This window comes from Anolis carolinensis, chromosome 2 (assembly GCF_035594765.1).
Source record: "Anolis carolinensis isolate JA03-04 chromosome 2, rAnoCar3.1.pri, whole genome shotgun sequence".
NCBI classification, from domain to species: domain Eukaryota; kingdom Metazoa; phylum Chordata; class Lepidosauria; order Squamata; family Dactyloidae; genus Anolis; species Anolis carolinensis.
The window spans coordinates 12,908,558-12,928,960 of NC_085842.1; the positions used below are offsets into that span (position 1 = coordinate 12,908,558).

The 20,403-nt window shown below is 37.7% G+C and overlaps 1 protein-coding gene across 1 annotated transcript in view; it reads left to right on the forward strand.

Moving 5' to 3' along the window:
• Positions 1–4,265: 4,265 nt before the first annotated feature.
• LOC100554980 (zinc finger protein 420) overlaps positions 4,266–20,403 on the forward strand; it is a 32,728-nt gene continuing 16,590 nt past the window's right edge. Inside the window, exons 1-4 of the mRNA XM_062973194.1 lie at positions 4,266–5,433; positions 10,416–10,783; positions 15,700–15,814; positions 16,028–16,152. Coding sequence (XP_062829264.1) covers positions 10,442–10,783; positions 15,700–15,814; positions 16,028–16,152 — 582 coding nt within the window. The 5' untranslated portion in view covers positions 4,266–5,433; positions 10,416–10,441. The remainder of the gene's footprint in view (positions 5,434–10,415; positions 10,784–15,699; positions 15,815–16,027; positions 16,153–20,403) is intronic.

A 20,403-nucleotide genomic window follows, 5' to 3' on the forward strand; every position in this document is an offset into this window, starting at 1 on the left:
CGCTGTCCAAGGATAATTCCATGCATTTTTTCTGATTATGGGCATCATATATGATTGTCTTCCAGAAGTAGAGTCTTGGTGATGGGTATCAGGGTGGCTTTGCTAGGCACACGCAGCAGAAGTCTCTCACGAGGAAGCTCTGGATAAATGACGACACTGCAGTCTTCAGTTTTCTATCAAAAGTTTACTTACGAACGGAAATCCACAAGACAATACACAGCTCTCACGCAGGCACACACGGAAAGGGACAGAAATAGGAAGTAGTGGGCTATTTATCTCATCTTCTGCTGTCTGATGCAATCCAAGCTTAACTCTTTACACACTGGTATAGCAAGTAGCACACATTGTATGATGCAATCTCCAGCACACATTGCACACATGACTCAATTACATTTAAACAACTCTATATACAATCATTCCCACTTCAACAATGGGCCCATAAGTGATTGTAGAGACCTATTCTGGATCCGCATGGTCCATCACAATGAGTGAAGGGACCATAAGCCAGAAAATAGCAAACTTTTGCATATGTAGCTTTTCCTCTGCATATATCATATTCGCCTTTTATATAGACAATGTAAGCTCTTTGTATGAACCAAACTAGTATGTGCAACAAAGGGCCAGTGTTGTAGTTGAGTCTCCTGGCAATATTATAAACAGTAGTAGAAGTACTAGTAGGAGGAAAAGGGGTAATCTTGAGCAGGTGCCAGATGAGGAACAACAAAGGAAACGGATCCGGGAGATACTTATGGCACCTTCTGAGGAAGACACGTTTGAAGGGTTTTCAAGTGATGAGGAATCAATGATTGAAGAGGGAGACGGGATGGATGTGAATAGAGGGAGTAAAAGGGTTACTCGGGAGCAAGAATCAGATGAGGAAAGGGAAAGGAAGAATGAGGAAAGGGAAAGGAAACAGCCTGGGCCGGGCTGTGGCGCAGGCTGTTGAGCAACCAGCTGCAGCCAGCTGCAATGAATCACTCTGACCAGGAGGTCATGAGTTCAAGGCCAGCTCGGAGCCCCGTGTTTGTCTTGTCTTTGTTCTATGTTAAGGCATTGAATGTTTGCCTTATATGTGTAATGTGATCCGCCCTGAGTCCCCTTCGGGGTGAGAAAGAAGGGCAGAATATAAATACTGTAAATAAATAAAATTAATACTGTAAATAAATAAAGGAAGAAGCTCTGGGATATACTTACTGCTCCCATAGAGGAGGAGTCATTTTTGGGTTTCTCTGGGGATAATCGGTCTGGAAGTGATGAAAATGTGGAGGGCACATCGGACTGGACTAGGGTACAAGAAATGAGGGATGTGTTTGCAGAACCAACTTCTGGTGATACGTTTGTGGGGTTTTCGGGACAGGAGGATTGGCAAACAGCTGATACACCCGGGGCATGGGGAGACCTAAGTCTTGATAGAAGATGGAAGAGCTGGAGGGATGATGGGCGGGGTTCACGTGTAACGACAGGAACAGCTGTGGGGGATGACGATGGGCTGGAGGCCAGCTCATCTTCAGATAATGATGTGTAAGATAAAAATAGGGTCTGAAATGGAGATCCTTTGCAGAAGGCAAAGTGTCGTTTTGGCGTAGGTTTGTCCCTGCCTGTTTTTCCTGTTGGGCTTTGGGTCCTGGCTCTACAGCTTGGCGTTCCTGGTTCCTGTGTTTCTTAGATTTGGACTGGACTGTCGTGAATGTGCTTTTCTCCCTCCCTGGACCTTTGGACTGGCGACTTTGGCTCTGTTTGACGACCTCCGGTAACGACGCTTGGATTGGCTAATCGCGGTTGCAGCTTTCTCCCTTCCTGGCTTCGGTTTGTCTTCACCTTGGCTTGGGTTTCCCTCTTCAGAACTCTGACTAGTTTTGTTTACCTTCTGAGTACAGCGCTGCCTTCCAGGAAGGCTGCTTCAGCGCTGTTTGCTGCCAGTTCCGTTGACTGCCATGTACAAATATGTGAGGGGAAGTCATAGGGAGGAGGGAGGGAGCTTCCTTTCTGCTGCCCTGCAGACTAGGACACGGAACAATGGCTTCAAACTACAGGAAAGGAGATTCCACCTGAACATCAGGAAGAACTTCCTCACTGTGAGAAGGGCTGTTCGGCAGTGGAACTCTCTCCCCGGGCCGTGGTGGAGGCTCCTTCTTTGGAGGCTTTTAAGCAGAGGCTGGATGGCCATCTGTCGGGGGTGCTTTGAATGCGATTTCCTGCTTCTTGGCAGGGGGTTGGACTGGATGGCCCATGAGGTCTCTTCCAACTCTACTATTCTATGATTCTATGACTGCATTTAAATCCAGATTATCCATCCATATAATCCGGATTATTTTCCGTTCTTCCATTTGGAGCCCAGTTTGGGTTTATATTTTGAGTTTTGGTCAGAGACACTGCAGTTAAGTGTCTCTGAGCCTGTTTTTGAGTGACAATAAATCTTTTGTTTAAACTGAGTATTGAGTATGTGGCTCTTTAAGGCGCCTGTGTTCCCGACAGCCTGTGCCCCTCCCTTCTTGAGAGCTGGTGCCTTTCTCCAGAAAGTTCCAAGGAGAGAAGCTAGCTCAGAGTAAACAAGCTAGATCACAGATACCACTTATGCCAAAATAGCTGTGGAAGGTGGGGAAGACCATCAGCAATTGGTCAATTTTTAGATATGCCAAGATATATATTCTTTGTTAACTGCGACAAACTTTGCAGCAGTCATTTGCATGGTACAAACACACAGCAACCCTCTCTTTCAGTCTGTTTGTCCTATAAATGCAAGGAGTGTGGGAAGAGCTTCTGTTGATGCGGGAGCCTTAGTGTTCATTATAGAACCCACACTGTAGAGAAGCCTAGCAACCCACTCAGCCACAGTGGAGCTCAGGGCTTCTTCAATCAGGCCTCTTCCACACTGCCTATAAAATACAGATTATCTGATTTGAACTGGATAATATGGCAGTGTAGACTCAGGGCCCTTCCACACAGCTATATAACCCAGAATGCCAAGGCAGATAATCCACAGTATCCGCTTTGGACTGAATTATTGTGAGGCCACACTGCCATATAACCCAGTTCAGTGTGGATTTTATACAGTTGTGTAGAAGGGGCCTCAAGATAATCCAGTTCAAAGCAAATAATATAAGATTATAAATATAATATATAATAATTACTGTGGTATAATTAAAGGTAAAGGTTTTCCCCTGATGTTAAGTCCAGTCATGTCTGACTCTGGGGGTTGGTGCTCATCTCCATTTCTAAGCCGAAGAGCCGGCGTTGTCCGTAGACACCTCCAAGGTCATGTGGCTGGCATGACTGCATGAAGCACCGTTAATTATAATTATACAGTATAATTATACAGATCATTTAAAAAAGAAACTCGAAAATCAGGACAGTAAATAAAGAACAACACTCAGAAGACAGGGGAATTCCCGACAGGAAACAATCAGGGCCAGCTAACACCTCCCAACAAAGGATTCCCCCAGGCAGGAAGCAGCCAGGCTTTGAAGTTGGAAGACCATTAAATGCTAATCAAGGTGACTCATTGCAGCATTCATACTTGCTGCACCGAGAGTATTAATTGCCATTCAACCTGGGCAACCAAGGATTCCGCAAGGTAGAAAGCGGCCAGGCATTGAAGCTGCAAGGCTATTCAGTGCACTTCAAGCTGGCCAAACAAAGGAAGTAGCCACGCTTCACAGCGGCTCTTTGATTGAGGGTGTGACTCCAGCTCGCCAAACAAGGATTCCCCTTAGCTATAACACAGCCAGGCATTGAAGCTGCAAGGCTAATCAGTGCAATTCAACCAGACCAACAAAGGATTAACCTTAGTAGAAGACGGCCAGGCTTTTAATAATAATAATAGTAATACAAGATCGAAAAATCAGCTGATGACCCAAAATGCAGACTGTGTAAGGAAACCAACGAAACCATTGATCATATCCTCAGCTGCTGTAAGAAAATCGCACAGACAGACTACAAACAGAGGCACAACTATGTGGCCCAAATGATTCATTGGAACTTATGCCTCAAGTACCACCTCCCAGCAGTAAAGAACTGGTGGGATCACAAACCTGCAAAAGTATTGGAGAATGAGCACACAAAGGTACTGTGGGACTTCCGAATCCAGACTGACAAAGTTCTGGAACACAACACACCAGACATCACAGTTGTGGAAAAGAAAAAGGTTTGGATCATTGATGTCGCCATCCCAGGTGACAGTCGCATTGACGAAAAACAACAGGAAAAACTCAGCCGCTATCAGGACCTCAAGACTGAACTTCAAAGACTCTGGCAGAAACCAGTGCAGGTGGTCCCAGTGGTGATCGGCACATTGGGTGCCGTGCCAAAAGATCTCAGCCAGCATTTGGAAACAACAGACATTGACAAAATCACAATCTGCCAACTGCAAAAGGCCACCCGACTGGGATCTGCGTGCATCATCCGAAAATACATCACACAGTCCTAGACACTTGGGAAGTGTTCGACTTGTGATTTTGTGATACGAAATCCAGCATATCTATCTTGTTTTCTGTGTCATAATAAAATAATAATAATAATACTTTATTTTTGTATCCCGTCACCATCTCCCCGAAGAGTCTCCAGGCGGCTAACGCGGGGCCAAGCCCGGAAGAAGTCAAAATGTAAACAAGTTAAAATATAAAACAAAATGATAAAATAACAAGACAATATAGCAATCAAAACGGATTAAACAACAATTATACAGATATGCAAATAAAACCATAAAACAAGATAAAAAGTTATAAAACATGTTATAAAATAGGGACTCAGAACAAAGTGCATCATAGCTAGATTATTTGGTAAGGTGTCAGCGATACTACTCTGTACTATTGAATCTGACCAACCAAAGATGCCCCTAGGTAGCAAGCAGCCAGGCTTTGAAGCAGCGAGGCTGTTCATTGCCCAAAAAACCATTCCCGTAGAACGCAAGTATTCAGCCTTCCAAGCAGCAGGCCTATTCCATTGTATTCCAGCTCACCAAACAAGGATTCCCTTTAGGAGACAACAGCCAGGCTTTGAGGCTGCAAGGCTATTCCACCTGGCCAGCAAAGCATTGCCATAAGCACAGCAAGGCGTGGCCGGGCACAGCTAGTGTATGTATGTCTGAAACCTAAAACACTTCTGGTCCCAAACCTTTTGGATAAGGGATGCTCCACCTATGTTTGTCTACTAAACCCAGAGAGGGATTTTTCCACCAATAATGACAAAGGGAAAGGCTTGGTTGCTGGGCAGAATAACGCCCCCAGCAACCCCTGTAAGTTCAGGTAAGGATACTACTTTTTCCCCTTCCCTCTCTTTTGGGTCAAAATCCCGCCCTCCTCCCAGATTCCCCTCCTTCCTTCCCTTTTTATAGGGCCATCCAGGTGCAGCATTGGATGCTGCTTCATTCCGGGAGAGACACGTGTTGAGGGCACTCGTGGGAAAGGGAACTTCGCCTGCAAATAACTTCTACAGGTACCTCCTGTTGCTGCATTTCTGTGTTATATCTTTTTATGTTTAAAAAATAAAATAAAATTGCAATGGGAAAAAAGAGGGCAAAGAAGTAATTAAATAAATTGGGGAAACATCCTGAGCATCCTGTATCCAGATAATAATAATAATAATAATAATAATAATAATAATAATAATAATAATAATAATAATAATGATGATGATGATGATGATATAAATCCCATTATATTTCATGTAGTTCTAAGGAAAGAGCGTTTGGACTCATAATGTATGTAGAAATATAAATACTTTTTTAAATGTGTTGTCAAAGGCTTTCATGGCTGGAATCACTGGCTTGCTGTGAGTTTTCCGGGCTGTATGGCGATGTTCCAGAAGCATTCTCTCCTGACGTTTCGCCCACATCTATGGCTTGTGAGGTCTGTTGGAAAACTAGGCAAGTGAGGTTTATATATACAGTAGAGTCTCACTTATCCAACACTCGCTTATCCAACGTTTTGGATTATCCAACGCATTTTTATAGTCAATGTTTTCAATATATCGTGATATTTTGGTGCTAAATTCGTAAATATAGTAATTACTACATAGCATTACTGCGTATTGAACTACTTTTTCTGCCAGATTTGTTGTACAAAATGATGTTTTGGTGCTTAATTTGTAAAATCATAACCTAATTTGATGTTTAATAGGCTTCTCCTTAATCCCTCCTTATTATCCAACATATTCACTTATCCAACATTCTACCGGCCCGTTTATGTTGGATAAGTGAGACTCTATCTGTGAAATGATGTCCAGGGTGGGAGAAAGAACTCTTGTCTGTTGGAGGCAAATGTGAATGTTGCCATTGGCCACCTTGATTAGCATTGAATGGCCTTGCAGCTTCAAAGCATGGCAGCTTCCTGCCTGGGGGAATCCTTTATTGGGATGTATTAGCTGGCCCTGATCGATTCATATCTGGATTTCCTCTGCAGTCTGTCTTTATTTACTGACCTATTTTAGAGGTTTTTCTTTTTAAGACTGGAAGCCAGATTTTCATGGAAATGAACAAAATCTGCCGCCCAGTATTAAAAAATTCTAAAAACAGGACAGTAAATAAAGAACAACACCCTGAAAACAGGGGAATTCCAGGCGTGAAACAATCAGGGCAGCTAACATCTCCCAACAAAGGATTCCCCCAGGCAGGAAGCAGCTAGGCTTTGAAACTGCATAGCTATTCAATGCTAATCAAGGTGATCAATAGCCACATTCATACTCGCATCACCATGAACATTATTCCACCAATATAAAAAACCCATTTGCATAGTTTCCAACAGACCTCACAACCTCTGAGGATGCCTGCCATAAGTGTGGGTGAAACGTCAGGAGAGAATGCTTCTGGAACATGGCCAGACAGCCCGGAAAACTCAACAGCAACCCAATAATGTAAGAATCATAACTATAAAAATAATGTAAAATAATGATGATGATGATGATAACAATAATAATAATAATAATATAAAATATTTAAAAATAAAATGTAAAAGCATTGTTGAGAGTTGCTGTGAGTCTGTACAGCCCGAAAGACTCACAGAAACCCAAATTTAAAAGCAATAGAGAAGTATATTGACCAAATGTAAATATAATATTAATAATAATAATAATATAATAAAAAGAATATAATATTAATATATAAGCTATGTAATAATAATAATAATAATAATAATATACGGTAATAAAAACAATATTGAAAAGGAATTGAGAGGAATATTGACAGAATGTAAACATAATATTAATAACAATATAATAAAAATTATAATAATTATAATAATACAATAATTAAATACAAATACAGTCGAGTCTCACGTATCCAACATAAACGGGCCGGCAGAACGTTGGATAAGTGAAAATGTTGGATAATTAGGAGGAATTAAGGAAAAGCCTATTAAATTACATTATAATTTTACAAATTGAGCACCAAAACATCATATTTTACAACAAATTGACAGAAAAAGCAGTTCAATACATGGTAACATAATATAGTAATTACTGTATTTATGAATTTAGCACCAAAATATTCCAATGTATTGAAAACATTGACTACTAAAAGGCAAACTGCGTTGGATAATACAGAACGTTGGATAAGCGGAGGTTGGATAAACGTGACTACTGTAATAATAATATTATAAAAATAATATAATACAAATATATAAGCTATGCAATGATGATAATAATAATAATAATGAACAATATTGAAAAGGAATTGAGAGGAATATTGATGGAGTGTAAATATAATATTAATAACAATATAATAAAAATTATTATAATCTATATATATAAAAGGGTAATGAAATTTCGGCCTAGGACAAAACAACAAAACTACACATCCCAGAAACACTAAACTTGGCAGCACAACCCCTCATCCATGCCTCTACGTTCATACAACAAAAAGCTCCAGCTACTCCAGAAAACGGCCAGGCTTTGAGACTGCAAGGCTATTCACTGCTATTCCACCTGGCCAACAAAGGATTCCCATAAGCCACAGCAAAGCTAGTTATAATAGTACAATAGGTAAAGGTAAAGGTTTTCCCCAGACATTAAGTCCAGTCATGTCCGACTCTGGAGGTTGGTGCTCATCTCCATTTCTAAGCCAAAGAGCCGGCGTTGTCCAGAGACACCTCCAAGGTCATGTGGCCACTGGAATGACTGCATGGAGCGCCGTTACCTTCCTGCCAATAGGAGCAGTACCTATTAATCTACTCACATTTGCATGTTTTCGAACTGCTAGGGTGGCAGGAGCTGGGGCTAACAGCGGGCGCTCACTCCGCTCCCAGGATTTGAACCTGGAAGCTTTTGGTCTGCAAGTTCAGCAGCTCAGCTCTTTAACACACTTCGCCACCGGGACTCCTTAAATAAGCTATGTAATAATGATAATAATAATAAACAATATTGAAAAGGAATTGAGAGGAATATTGATGGAATGTAAATATAATATTAATAACAATATAATAAAATGATTATAATAATACAATAATAAAATACAAATATATAAATTATCTATATATATATATAAAAGAGTGATGGCATCACGGCGACCCAAAAAACAACAAAACTACAGGCCCCCCAACCTCGAAATTTGACAACACAACCCATCATCCACGCCTCTAGGTTGATACAACAAAAAGAAAAGAAAAATAAAGTCCTAATTAGAGAGAGAGGAATAATTGCTTTTATCCAATTGCTGCCAGTTAGAAGGCTAAGCTCCTCCAACTTGGTCTCCTAGCAACCCAATAAAAATAATAAAAAACACTAAAAAATTAATACAATAAAATACTATAATAACAGAAAATAACTAAAAATAATACAAGAAAATAATAAAATATAATAAATAAAAAGATAACTTACAATAAAATTAATAATAAAAAAATACAAATAACGTCAAATAAAAATTACTCAACAATTTTTAACCAATACCACCACCACTTTGCCACAGCAACGCGTGGCTGGGCACAGCTAGTAATATAATAAACTAAACTAAACAAGATAAGGAAAATTAAATTAAATGGGGAAAACAGTGAGGTGATAAATAAAAGATTGAGCTTTAGTCCCAGTGATTGAATTTATATTATTATTATTATTATTATTATTATTATTATTATTATTATTATTATTATTATTATCTCATGTATCTTCTTGCAACAGCAATAAGCTGTGATTAGCAATTAATATTAATAAAATAATAATAATAACAATCTATTTGAGATAAGAGCAAATTAAAAGGGGGAAAATATTTCAGGGGAGGAATTTTGAAGCAATGTATAAGTTTTGAAATGACAAAAATGCTAACTTTATTCCCAATGGTTAATTTGTTTAATGTGTTGTCGAAGGCTTTCATGGCCGGGATCACAGGGTTGTTGTGTGTTTTCCGGGCTGTCTGGCCATGTTCCAGAAGCATTCTCTCCTGACGTTTCGCCCACATCTATGGCAGGCATCCATACCTCTCCATGTGAGGTATGGAGAAACTAAGCAAGGAAAGTTAATATATATCTGTGGAAAGTCCAGGGTGAGAGAAGAACTCTTGTCAGTTGGAGGCCAGTGTGATTGTTGTAGTTAATCACCTTAATTAGCATTGAAAAGCTTCATCTCCTGGCTTTTCCTGCCTGGGGGGCATCCTTTGTTCAGAGTCATTAGCTGCCCCTGATTGATTCATGTCTGGAACTTCTCTGTTTCCAGAGTGTTACAAATAACGTCAAATAAAAATTACTCAACAATTTTTAACCAATACCACCACCACTTTGCCACAGCAACGCGTGGCCGGGCACAGCTAGTATTATTATAATAATAACTAGCTGTGCCCGGCCACGCATTGCTGTGGCGAAGTCTGGTGGTCTGGGAAATAAAGTATTGAGGAATTGGTGGTAGTTAAGGTCAAGGGTAAAGGGTTAAACTGCGCCTGCGCAGACTTTCGGAACATTCTAGAGCTTCAAAAGACATGAAGTCCAGTTGTGTCCGACTGCACACTGAAGTGGATTACATGCCAGTGTGGAGTCAAGATAATCCAGTTCAAAGCAGATAATATAAGATTATAAATGGGTTATATAGCTGTGTGGAAGGGCCTTGAGTCTACACTGCCATATAATCCAGTGCAAATTAGATAATCTGTGGAAGAAGTCTAAGTGAGGCCTATATCTGCCTGTCCCCTAACTGAAACCTGGCTGTCCCTTGGTTGCTAGGCAACCAAGTGGGCAGAGACTAGCCCTCTAAACTGGCAGCAATTGGATAAAAAAAAATTATTGCTCTCCCTCTAATTAGGACTTTATTTTTCTTTTCTTTTTGTTGTATCAACCTTGAGGCGTGGATGATGGGTTGTGTTGTCAAATTTTGAGGTTGGGGGGCCTGTACTTTTGTTGTTTTGTGAATTGCCGTGATGCCATCACTCTTTTATATATATAGATAATAATGGAATTGAGAAGAATACTGACGCCTGTGTGTCTTCTCCTTGGTTCTTCCAGGCCGGGAGAGGGTCCCTGCGCCCCGAATGGAGGGCCCGGATTCGTTGCCGGAGGACGAGGACGAGGGGGCCCCTGAGTGTGGGGAGGGGGCCCCCGGGGGGCGGTGGGCACGGCAGCAGCGGCTCTTCCGGGAGTTCTGCCAGGGGGCGGCCCAGGGGCCCCGCGAGACCTGCCTGCGCATCCGGGCCCTGTGCCAGGAGTGGCTGCAGCCCGAGAGGCGCTCCCGCAGGCGCATGCTGGACCTGGTGGTGCTGGAGCAGTTCCTCAAGGCCCTGCCGCCCGAAGTCGAGCAGCGCATACGCAGCCTCGGGCCCCGCACCAGCACCCAGGCCGCCGCCCTGGCCGAGAGGCTCCTCCGCCGCAGGAAGGTGAGGGCGGGAGGGACATCTGCCGGGAGGGATCGGGCGGGGACATCCCTTGGAGACTGCCTTTGCGTGGGATCCTAGAGTTCGACGAGACCTCAGTGGGCATCCAGCCCAAATCAAGGACCCCGTCCAGTCCCGCCCAACAGATTGCCACCTAGTCTCTGTTTATAGAACTGTAGGATCCTAGAGTTGGAAAGGACTGCGTGTTTTGTCTTTCAAGAACAGCCTTAAAACACTGTGTAAGTCAGGGGTCCCCAAACTAAGGCCCGGGGGCCGGATGCGGCCCTCCGAGGTCATTTACCTGGCCCCTACCCTCAGTTTTATAATATAATATATTGTATATACAGTAGAGTCTCACTTATCCAACATAAACGGGCCGGCAGAATGTTGGATAAGCGAATATGTTGGATAATAAGGAGGCATTAAGGAAAAGCCTATTAAACATTAAATTAGGTTATGATTTTACAAATGAAGCACCAAAACATCATATTAGACAACAAATTTGGCAGAAAAAGTAGTTCAATACACAGTAATGCTATGTAGTAATTACTGTATTTATGAATTTAGCACCAAAATATCACGATATATTGAAAACATTGACTACAAAAATGTGTTGGATAATCCAGAACGTTGGATAGGCGAGTGTTGGATAAGTGAGACTCTACTGTATATATACTAGCTGTGCCCAGCCACGCGTTGCTGTGGCGTTGTCTGGTGGTGTTGGTGAGAAATTGTTGAGGTAGTGGTGGTATTGAATGTCTGTTGTATGGTTGTCTTTATGTTTAGTATGCACACTGAAGTGGACTATATGGCAGTGTGGAGTCAAGATAATCCAGTTCAAAGCAGATAATATAAGATTATAAATGGGTTATATAGCTGTGTTGAAGGGCCTTGAGTCTACACTGCCATATAATCCAGTGCAAATTAGATAATCTGTGGAAGAAGCCTAAGTGAGGCCTAAATCTGCCTGTCCCCTGGGCTGAGTGGGTTGCTAGGCAACCAAGTGGGCAGAGATTAGCCCTCTAAACTGGCAGCAATTGGATAAAAAAATTATTCCTCTCCCTCTAATTAGGACTTTCTTTTTCTTTTCTTTTTGTTGTATCAACCTTGAGGCGTGGATGATGGGTTGTGTTGTCAAATTTTGAGGTTGGGGGGCCTGTAGTTTTGTTGTTTTGTGAATTGCCGTGATGCCATCACTCTTTTATATATATAGATAATATTGATAATAACATTATAATGTAATACAATATAACACTAATAATACCATAAAATAACATTAATTATTCTATATTACGTATAATATTACTAATAATATTACAGTATAGTGGTATAGTTCAATATAGTAATATATAGATGCTAATATTGTGCTATGCTAATAATATAATATATTGCATGTACATATAATTTGTAAGCCACTCTGAGTCCCCTTTGGGTGAGAAGGGTGTGATACAAATGTAGTAAATAAATGCAGTAAATACATAAATAATAAATAAATAAATGTTAGACTTAGGCTCGCCCAAAGTCTGAAATTACTTGAAGGCACACAACAACAACAACAACAACAACAACAACCCCCCTAATTAATTTGACTATCTCATTGGCCAGAAGCAGGACCACACTTTCCATTGAAATCCTGATAAATGTATGTTGGTTAAAATTGTTTTTATTTTTAAATATTGTATTGTTCTTTCATTGTTGTTGTTGTTGTTGTTGTTGTTGTTTTTGCACTAAAAATAAGACATGTGCAGTGTGCATTGAAATTTGTTTGTATTTTTTTTTTCAAATGATAATCCGGCCCCTCAACAGTCTGAAGGATTGTGGACCGGCCCTTGGCTTAAAAAGTTTGAGGAACCCTGGTGTAAGTAAATGAGAACTGCTTTACTTCAGCAAAACATAAAAGTACAGCACACTCAGTGGCATAATGCAACATGAAGCAAGAAATTTTAAGGCAAGCACAGTTCTTAGTTTCTGATAAACTCCCAAATCAAATAGCAGTCCTACTTCATAATAATAATAATAATAATAATAATAATAATAATAATAATAATAATAATAATACAACAGGAAAAACTCAGCCGCTATCAGGACCTCAAGATTGAACTTCAAAGACTCTGGCAGAAACCAGTGCAGGTGGTCCCAGTGGTGATGGGCACATTGGGTGCCGTGCCAAAAGATCTCAGCCGGCATTTGGAAACAATAGACATTGACAAAATTACGATCTACCAACTGCAAAAGGCCACCCTGCTGGGATCTGCACGCATCATCCGAAAATACATCACACAGTCCTAGACACTTGGGAAGTGTTCGACTTGTGGTTTTGTGAAACGAAATCCAGCATATCTATCTTGTTTGCTGTGACATAATAACATAATAATAATAATAATAATAATAATAATAATAATAATAATAATAATAATACATCACACAGTCCTAGACACTTGGGAAGTGTTCGACTTGTGATTTTGTGATACGAAATCCAGCATATCTATCTTGTTTGCTGTGACATAACATAATAATAATAATAATAATAATAATAATACGTCACACAGTCCTAGACACTTGGGAAGTGTTCGACTTGTGGTTTTGTGAAACGAAATCCAGCATATCTATCCTGTTTGCTGTGTCATACAACGTTGTTGTGTCAATAATAATAATAATAATTTTATTCTTATACCCCGCCCCATCTCCCCGAAGGGACTCGGGGTGGCTTACATGGGGCCAAGCCCGAACAGAACAATATAAAAACAAAACAATAAAACAAATCAATCAGACAATAAAAGCAAGTCATTAAAAAAACCACATACAAGATAAAATGATAAAATCATGGATTGGGTTCAAAGGATCTAATAACTTTATTTTTATACCCCGCCTCTTTCTCCCCAAAGGGAACTCAGGGCAGCTTACATGGGGCCAAGCCCGAATAAAAACAATAGCAATATAAAACACAACAATAGACAAAAGACATGCACAATTATAAAAATTTAAACATTAGCCAATAAAAACAAATGACAAGAACTAATAAAAACATGGATTAAAACGGAGAGGTTGTAAAAGTAGACTGGGTAAGGTGCACCATATAAATATTGTAAACACAAGGTGACTGATAAAGTGCTGCAAATTCTTGGAAGTGCCAATTGGGATGGGAACAGACCCTGCTGTGTCTATATCAAGTTGACAAAGGTAAAAAGTGCAAACCGGTACAAGAATGGTCACAGATACAGATTGTAATGGGGATGAGCAATCTTTATCTAAAGGTCTGAGTAAAGAGCCAGGTTTTCAAGCTCTTTCTGACAAAGAAACAGCAATAAATCCTTAGGAGCAGTTTCCCAGAGGCAGACTTGAAGCAGGCACAAGGGGAGCGAAGAGTCAGTTTGTAACCAGCAAGAGCGGGCTGCACCTGCTTCTGCTTCATAGCCCTGAGTCCGTTCACAGCTGCTAGGGCAGTTCCTAATTACTCAGCTGCATTTCTGGCAGTTATTCTAGCTGAACAACGTCTCTGCTCTGTTTCCTTTCGCCTCTCCTGAAATGTGGGTACTTGCAAAATCTCCTCCTCAGATTCCAACTCACCCTCTGATTCATGAACACTTTCCTGCTCCCCTTCCTCTTCTGAAGAAGAGGAATCCCTAACAGGGACATCCTGGTATGAATAAAGGAAGACACCTTCCAATCCCTCCTAACAGATTGCCAGAGTTGGAAGGGACCTCGGTGGACATCTGGCCCCAAACAAAGAAGTACACCATCCAATCCCTCCCCACAGGTGGCCATCTAGTCTCTGTTTATAGAACTGTAGAATCCTAGAGTTGAAAGGGACCCCCATAAAGGTCGTCCAGTACGAATCTGGAAGACACCATCCAAGCCCAACTAGATGTCCTCCTAGTCTCTGTTTATAGAACTGTAGGGACCCCCTAAAGGGCATCTAGTCCAAATAAAGGAGGACATCATCCAGTCCCTCCCATGTATGGCCATCCGGCCCAGAATAAAGACACCATCCAATCCCACCCCACAGATGGCTGTCTAGTCTTTGTTTATAGAATAATAGGATCCAAGAGTTGGAAGGGACCTCAATGGCTATCTGGTCCAAATAAAGGAGGACATCATCCAGTCCCTCCCAATGGATGGCCATCCAACCTCTGTTTATGGACCCATAGGACCCTAGAGTTGGAAGGGACCTCAATGGCCATCTGGTCCAAATAAAGGAGGACACCATTCAATCCCTCTCAACAGATGGCCATCCAACCTCTGCTTATAGAGACGTAAGATCCTAGAGTTGGAAGAGACCCCCTAAAGGTTGTCTGGTATGAATGAATGAAGACACCGTCCAATTCCTCCCCACAGATTGCCATCTAGTCTTTGTTTAGAGAACCATAGGATCCTAAAGAGCATCCAATCCAAATAAAGGGGGACATCATCCAATCCCTCCCAAAAGATGGCCACACAGCCCGAAAGACATACAACAACATCCGGCCTCTGTTTATAGAACCATAGGATACTAGAATTGGAAGGGACCTCAATGGACATCCCGTCCAAATAAAGGAGGACACCATCCAATCCTTCCCAACAGATTGTCATCGAGTCTTTTTATAGAACCATAGGATCCTAAAGAGCATCCAGTCCAAATAAAGGAAGATGCCATCCAATCCCTCCCAAAAGATGGCCTTCCGGCCTGTTTATAGAACCGTAGGATACTAGAATTGGAAGGGACCTCAATGGCCATCCAGTCCAAATAATGGAAGACACTATCCAATACTTCCCAACAGATGGACATCCAGCCTCTGTTTATAGAACCATTGGAAGAGAGATCCCCAAGGGTTATCCAGTCCAACCTCCTCCTTCCAGGCAGGAAGGCACCATCAAACCACTCCCAACAGATGATCCCAGATATATTTGGGGAATGTAACTCCTTCCATTCCTGCTTCCAGATGCAAGGAAAAACAGACGAACCCGAGGATGAGGACACACCACCGGCCAACTCAAGTGATGCACCCGATGACGAAGAGATCCTTCAGGAAAGTGAAAGAGATGCTGAATCCCCAGGTAAAGATGCATTTTCCATGGGAAACTCCCAAAGGCCATCCAGTCCAACCCTTTTCTACCAGGAAGAGAGGCACCATTGAAGGTCTCCTGACAGATGGCCACCCAGTCTCTGCTTAATAACCTCCAGGGGAGGGAGGAGTCTCCATCGGATTCTGAAGCAGTTGTGTCATTAATCATGATATTATGATTTTCTCTGCCCTTCCTTGTTTCTAGGAAATGAAGCATCCAATGGAGACACCCAAAGGGCACCTGAGGGTCCTCTGAGACCTCCACCATCTTTGCCTAATATGATGGAATTGCCTATAGGATCCAATGAGATCCAACAAGATTCAAGAGAGGTAAGAAGGCTGGAAATGGCTCTCCCGCAAACCTTCCTTTGTCCCGAAGCATAGAATCCATAGGATTGGAAGGGGTCCCCCTAAGGTCCATCCAATCTGACCCCATTCTGGCGTAAAAGAAGACACTTGAAACCATCCAGACAGATCCACCACCCAAATAAATTACCCAGGAGGTTATTTCACTTGGAGGATTCATTGGTGGCCTCCCATCCAAGCACCAACCAGGGCAGACCCTGCTTAGCTTCCTATATTTGGTGCCTTCTTGAGGGCATTTCATCCTCCCAGGAAATCAAGGCACCAAGGGGGATCCCCATTAGGCTGTATTTTATTTGTTTGTTTATTTACTACATCTATATCCCGCCCTTCTCACCCCAAAGGGGACTCAGGGTGGCTTACAAATAATATGCACCTACAATATATTATATTATTAGCATAGCACAATATTAGCATTATGTATTACTGTATTGTACTATACCACTATACTGTAATATTATTAGTAATATTACATGTAATATATACTTAATATTATATTATTAATATTAATATAATATTATTATATTATTATAATTATATTATTAGCACAGCACAACATTATCTATTACTATATTGTATTATACCACTCTACTGTAATATTATTAGTAATATTACATATAATATATATAGTTATTATATTATTATATTGTATTATTATTAGTATATTGTATTATATGATAATATTATCAATATTATATGTACATACAATATATTATATTATTAGCATAGCACAATATTAGCATTATGTATTACTATATTGTACTATACCACTATACTGTAATATTACATATAATATATAATATATAGTTATTGTATTATTATATTGTATTATTATTAGTATATTGTATTACATTATAATATCAATATTATATGTACATACAATATATTGTATTATTAGCATAGCACAATATTAGCATTATGTATTACTATATTGTACTATACCACTATACTGTAATATTACATATAATATATAATATATAGTTATTGTATTATTATATTGTATTATTATTAGTATATTGTATTACATTATAATATCAATATTATATGTACATACAATATATTGTATTATTAGCATAGCATAATATAAGCATTATCTATTACTCTATTGTACTATACCACTATACTGTAATATTACATGTAATATATAATATATAGTTATTATTATATTGTATTATTATTAGTATATTGTATTACATGATAATATTATCATTATATGTACATACAATATATTATATTATTAGCATAGCACAATATTAGTATTATCTATTACTATATTTTACTATACCACTATACTGTAATATTACATGTAATATATAATATATAGTTATTATATTATTATATTGTATTATTATTAGTACAGTAGAGTCTCACTTATCCAACACTCGCTTATCCAACGTTCTGGATTATCCAACGCATTTTTGTAGTCAATGTTTTCAATATATCGTGATATTTTGGTGCTAAATTAATAAATACAGTAATTACTACATAGCATTACTGCGTATTGAACTACTTTTTCTGCCAAATTTGTTGTCTAACATGATGTTTTGGTGCTTCATTTGTAAAATCATAACCTAATTTGATGTTTAATAGGCTTTTCCTTAATCCCTCCTTATTATCCAACATATTCGCTTATCCAACATTCTGCCGGCCCCGTTTATGTTGGATAAGTGAGACCCTACTGTATGTTGTATTACATTATAATATCAATATTATATGTACATACAATATATTATATTATTAGCATAACACAATATTAGCATTATCTATTACTATATTTTACTATACCACTATAATGTAATATTATTAATAATATTACATATAATATATAATATATATTATTATTAGTATATTATATTACATAATGTTATCAATATTATTAGTAATATTACATGTAATATGTAATATATAATTAATATTGTGTTATTGTTAGTATTGTATTACATTATTTTAGGGGGAAAGACAGGCAAAACCAACTCTGTCTGACAAAACTATATAATTTTATGACTCCCGGAAGCTTTACATCCTGCATTTTCCCTCCTTTTCTTTGTCTTGTGTTCCATTCAGTTAAAACTGTGCCATAGAAAAAACCTTTCAGAGTCATTAAAGCTTTCCAAAGAAGCTTGAGACAACCATCAGTCCTTACATTCTTCTGCAAATCTTTTTCTTCCTTAAAGAACCCACACCTTATATTCAATAGCAATTGGCTTCCATTGAGATGGAGCAAGAAGCTTTTCTGAATAATCAGGGGCCATTTGGGGTCCTTCAAGGGCCAGACATCTCCTTTATATTCTGCAAATCTACCTTCTTTCTGGAATAATAATTTGTATTCATTAAGTTCAAACTGTGTCCCTTTCAGTGAGAATTCGGCTGAAGGAAAGGCTTCACTAGTCTCATGCCTGCAATAAATAATACAGAGGACGATAACATGTTTTAAAAATGTTCTGTGTTGGTTTTATAGGAAATGGACATCTGAAAAATCCCAAAATGAGCTCAGATTTTGCACAAAATAGCTTTGACACTTTTATTTTAATAATTAACATATTATCATTATCATTATTATTATTATCATTATTAAATAATATTGAATATCCCAGTAATTTGATATTTTAATAATGTAATGGTATTCTTCTTTCATGTTTTAATACTTTGTTGCTTCAATAATATATTAAAGATCATCAAATGTTTAACACTTTGATATTTTAATAGTTAAATAATATTGTTGTTAAATTGTATTTAATATTATATTATTTTAATAATGTAATACGAATTATTACATTGATAATGTAATAACATTAAGATCATTAAATGTTATTTCTTATTAGTTTAGTAATTTATATAGTATTAAATATTATTTAATGCTTAGATAATTTCATGTAATTTAATTGTTTAATAATATTAAGTGCCATGCAATAAATAGCCTATTATTGGGTTGTTGTATGTCTTTCAGCCTATTATTATTATTATTATTATTATTATTATTATTATTATTAAATAGTATTTAATATCCCAGTAATTCAATAATTTTTTATCATGTAATGGTATTCTTCTTTCATATTTTTATATTTTGTTGCTTCAATGATATATTAAAGATCATTAAATATGTAACGCTTTGATATTTTAATAGTTAAACAATACTGTTGTTAAATTGTATTGAATATTTTATTGTTTTAATAACGTAATACTATTAATGTTACACAGTATTTAATACTTAATAATGTAATAACATTAAGATCATTAAATGTTATTTCTTATTAGTTTAGTAATTTATATAGTATTAAATATTATTTAATGCTTTGATAATTTTATGTAATTTAATTGTTTAATAATATTAAGTGCCATGCAATAATTAACCTATTATTATTATCATTATTATTAAATAGTATTTAATATCCCAGTAATTCGATATTTTAATAATGTAATGGTATTTTTCTTTCATATTTTAATAGTTTGTTGCTTCAATGATATATTAAAGATCATTAAATATGTAACGCTTTGATATTTTAATAGTTAAATAATATTGTTGTTAAATTGTATTTAATATTATATTATTTTAATAATGTAATACGAATTATTACACTGATAATGTAATCACATTAAGATCATTAAATGTTATTTCTTATTAGTTTAGTAATTTATATAGTATTAAATATTATTTAATGCTTAGATAATTTCATGTAATTTAATTGTTTAATAATATTAAGTGCCATGCAATAAATAGCCTATTATTGGGTTGTTGTATGTCTTTCAGCCTATTATTATTATTATTATTATTATTATTATTATTATTAAATAGTATTTAATATCCCAGTAATTCAATAATTTTTTATAATGTAATGGTATTCTTCTTTCATATTTTTATATTTTGTTGCTTCAATGATATATTAAAGATCATTAAATATGTAACGCTTTGATATTTTAATAGTTAAACAATATTGTTGTTAAATTGTATTGAATATTTTATTGTTTTAATAATGCAATACTGTTAATGTTAACAGTATTTGATACTTAATAATGTAATAACATTAAGATCATTAAATGTTATTTCTTATTAGTTTAGTAATTTATATAGTATTAAATATTATTTAATGCTTTGATAATTTCATGTAATTTAATTGTTTAATAATATTAAGTGCCATGCAATAATTAACCTATTATTATCATTATTATTAAATAGTATTTAATACCCCAGTAATTCAATATTTTAATAATGTAATGGTA